Source organism: Cystoisospora suis, assembly GCF_002600585.1.
Source record: "Cystoisospora suis strain Wien I chromosome Unknown contig_9081, whole genome shotgun sequence".
Taxonomy (NCBI): domain Eukaryota; phylum Apicomplexa; class Conoidasida; order Eucoccidiorida; family Sarcocystidae; genus Cystoisospora; species Cystoisospora suis.
The window spans coordinates 385-4429 of NW_027161859.1; the positions used below are offsets into that span (position 1 = coordinate 385).

The 4045-nt window shown below is 42.7% G+C and overlaps 1 protein-coding gene across 1 annotated transcript; it reads left to right on the plus strand.

Moving 5' to 3' along the window:
* Nucleotides 1-63: 63 nt before the first annotated feature.
* CSUI_010968 (arsenite-activated atpase family protein) lies at nucleotides 64-3559 on the plus strand (the record flags this gene model as incomplete). The annotated part of the gene is made up of 3 exons (XM_068071069.1): nucleotides 64-930; nucleotides 1765-1872; nucleotides 3377-3559. Coding segments are annotated over exons 1-3 (441 nt in total), but the record flags the coding sequence as incomplete, so codon positions are not given.
* Between the last annotated feature and the right edge of the window lie 486 nt (nucleotides 3560-4045).

A 4045-nucleotide genomic window follows, 5' to 3' on the forward strand; every position in this document is an offset into this window, starting at 1 on the left:
TTGCCCTCCTGAAGCGCAGTCGCTTAGTCATTCGCTCTGTCTTGTCGTGAGGGCGCTCCTCTTCCCTTACATTTCACCCCCCTACAACCCCCCTCCCTCCCTCTCAAACCGATTGATCTCTTTTGCATGCAAATGTCTCTCTTCCTCTTCTTCTTGGGCTTTTGACTCCCCCGTACCAACAGCAAGTCTACATCTTTCCTTGAGGCGTGTTTCTTCTCTATCCGTCGTCGAGATTCGCTTCCTTCACTTCCTTTCCTGTTTTGATCTTGTTCTTCTTTGGGGTCTATTCCGATCTGGAAAAGACCTCGAGAGTTTTCAAAGGATAGAACTTTCCTCACTCATCATCTGCATCTGGTAGTATCCCGACTTCTTTCTGAAGCAAAACAAGAGAAGTCTTTCACTGGATTGTCTCCTTTTCCACAGCCACACATCCTCACTCTCTTTCCCTCCATTTTTTTTTCCGTATCAATCTGCTGTTCTTTCTCCTTTTCTCAACACGTGAAGTCTCCCAATTGAAAGTCCCGTTCTCCCACTCACTCTCTCGCTTTCTTTCTTCTCTTCTTTTCGAGTCTCCCGTCATTCTTTCTCTTTTCCTGCTCTTCAAGCTCCGTCTTCCTATCTTCCTCTCTTCTCCCTGTTCCACCTAAGTCATCCCCTGAGTCTGAAGATTCTGCTTCTCAACCCTTAGCTGCAAGAAGAGGAAGATAAAACCGGAAATTCGAGGTTGACCGTTCGCATCCTTCTCTCCTCTTCTTCTTTCTTTTCTTTCTTTCCGTCAAGATGGAGGAGGAGATCGAACTTGAAGGGAGCTTAGAAGAGCTCTTTGAAACGTCTTCTCTTCGATGGATCTTCGTCGGGGGAAAGGGAGGTGTCGGAAAGACCACCACAAGCTGCTCGATCGCCGTCCAACTCGCAAAACTACGAGAATCTGTAAGCTACCAAGAAAGAAGGCAAGAAAGAAAGGCAGGTTAGGGAAGAGAGAAAGACCAAGAAAGCTTAGAAAGAGAGAATGAAGGAAAGAAAGGTTGAGGAAGAAAGGGACGGAGGAGAGGGAACGAGAGGGGGATCATTTCGTAGACAGAAAGGTTAAGGCAGGGAGGCCGAGTGATGGAGAAAGAGGGACCGATAGGTTTGTAGCTTTCATTCTCTTCTTCCTCCTCGTCTTACTCATCTAAAGAACGAGGTGCAGTCTGTTTGTCCGAGTCATATCTAAGCCATATAGAGATGTATGTCTAGATAGGTGTAGATAGATCTGCCTAGCGAATCCATAAAGAGTTATCTATGAGGCTAAGAAATGGTAGGGAAGGATGATGTAGAGAGAGATAGATTGAAACTCTAGACAGAAGTAAGATAGATGAGTGGAGAATAGAGACAAGTATAGAAATGTACGTCGGTAGACTTTTACTTATTGACCTTCTAAGGTCTACCCCACACATGCGGAGGAGATTCGTGCCTACCAGCTGTAGGTCATCACACGTGTATTGATGCGAGACCGTAGGCTCATGGGTATAGATAGACAAACCAAAGGTAGGGAGATAGATAGAGAGAGCTAGGTCTCTTTTTCCTCTTTGGTTTTCCTTTTGCTTGTGATAGAGCGAGAGAGAGAGATGCATATAGATGCATAGGTCGACAGCTTTTAAGGTGAATGAGAGCTACATCGTTCCATCTCCTTCATCTTCTTTTCTTTCTTTGTTCTTTCAAAAGGTGATCTTTTGTCTTCTACTTCACGCTTCTTTTCTTTTCCCCCTCGGTTTTATCGTTCAGGTGTTGATCATTTCTACAGATCCAGCTCATAACATAAGTGACGCGTTTACACAGAAATTCTCCAATACACCGACCCTTGTGAATGGCTTCACGAATCTCTATGCTATGGTATGTCCATAGACTCACCTACCACCATCCTTCATACCCCTCGTGACACAACCCCCATTCGCCCTCCTATCTATGCTAATACAACTCCTGCTATTCATGCTACTCCTACTACTCCTACTGATAGGGGTGCTACTGTTCTTGCTAGGACTATGACTGTCCCACTCCCACTACTACTACTACTATGATGGTGATGATGAGAACGACGACTAGTACTAGTAGTAGTGACAGTGCTACTACTAGTACTACTACTTCTACGGAGAGGAGTCATACACATATGACTTCATCTATTACTACTGGTACTCTTCTTCGTACGTCTACTGGTACTACTTCTACAACTACTCCTCATATGACTCTAGTAGAACTGTTTCTACCAGTACTCCTCCTCCTACCAGTCGCAGTAGTAGTAGTAGTATCAGTACGATTATAGTCGTAGTCGTTGTGTTCCTATGCTTGTCACTCCTACAGTCTAGCTTCACTTTCGATTGTCTCTTGTCGTCTTTATTCCCCCTCCTGTTCTTCTTGATCTCTGTCTGTCCGCATGTTTTCATCGTCGCTGTCTATTTCATTCTTCTCTTTCGTTCTTTCTTTGCAAGAAGTGGTATGATTTTGAAGACATCCTAAATCTCTCGGAAGAGAAAGAAGAGAAAACTTCGAAAGAACTTCGGCTCTTTGTCATAGGGCAAAACAAGAGGAAGACGGGCTGGAGATGAGGGAGACTTCTGTCTGTCTATCTATCTAGATTGTATCCACCCTAGTCTCCCTGTCTCGTCACCTCTCAACATTACCCATACATAGATGATCTATCTCTCTCCTTCTCTCGCTATATATATATATATATGTGTACGTAGATATGTTCATTTGTACCTGGGTCTATATGTGTAGGTGTATATATATATATATGATCGGGTAGTGTTTCAGTGGGACGTTCTGTGAGACACGGAGTCTTGCATGTATTTCGGGTGTACAGACAGTCCAATTGTCACACGGGTGTAGATGTTTCTGAACTCTCTCTTTCCTTTCTTAAGTACACGCGGAGAACGAGGGACTCCTATCTAATTGCCGATGTGCTTCATCCTTTCATATATACATGTACATATCTATCTGTCTGTATATATATCTGTCTATATAGGATTTGGATCTTGTCCTTTCAACCTGTCTTTGTTTCTTCTTTTTGTCTCTCATTCCACCTTTTCATAGAAGAAAAGACAAGATCCCTTCTGCCCCAAACAAGCTAATGACCTGCCCCTCTATAGATAGATCAAAGACAGAGAGATAGATAGATCAAAGGGATGTACGTAGACTCAAGATCGATAGCTGTGTATCCGTAGAGAGAGGGAGAGATGTATGTATATGTGTCTATAGAGTCTTGCATGGATATACGTGTGTGTGTATACCTTGGTTTTTTCTCTAGATTCAACTTTTCTCGGTCTCAAAGCATTTCTTTCTCTCCTTCTTTCGACTCCTCTTCTCTTCCTTCTTCTTTCTCTTTTGTGTGTCACCCCAGGAGATCGATTCGTCTTATCAGGAATCCTGTGATTTCAAGCTAAGTAACCTAAGCGAAACGGGAGAGGACAGCAGTCAAGGGGGCGGAGGGAGAAAATTCGGCTTAAATATGAACACGATTCTACCTGATATGCTTCAAGCTATTCCAGGGATTGATGAAGCTCTATCCTTCGCTGAACTCATGCAGTAAGCCTTGGTATACACACACATACACGTAGAAGATAGACAAGAACAAGAGGGAACAAGATAGAAGAAGCCCAAGGCTTCTATGAGTGCGTGTATAGAAGCTATAAGGGATTGTGTATATAGTTGTATCTATATATATATATATTTTTCTGTGGAGTTGACTGGGATGGATCTCTCCTCATGACAAAATGGTTAAGGATACAGAAGACTCATCTGTCTGTCCAGATATATATATATATATAGATAGATGTATATACATATATCTATTTATATATACGTACATACGTATGTACTTTCTCACTGTGTGTAGACTGATATCTGTGAGGGGGATAGGAGGAGGTGTAAGCCCTTCGGAGGCCATGCACTGACTACGGACATATGCATTCATACATATACATACACACATCTTCATACATACATACACCCATACATACCTACATACACATTCTTACATATACATATATACATCGATTGATTCATGCAT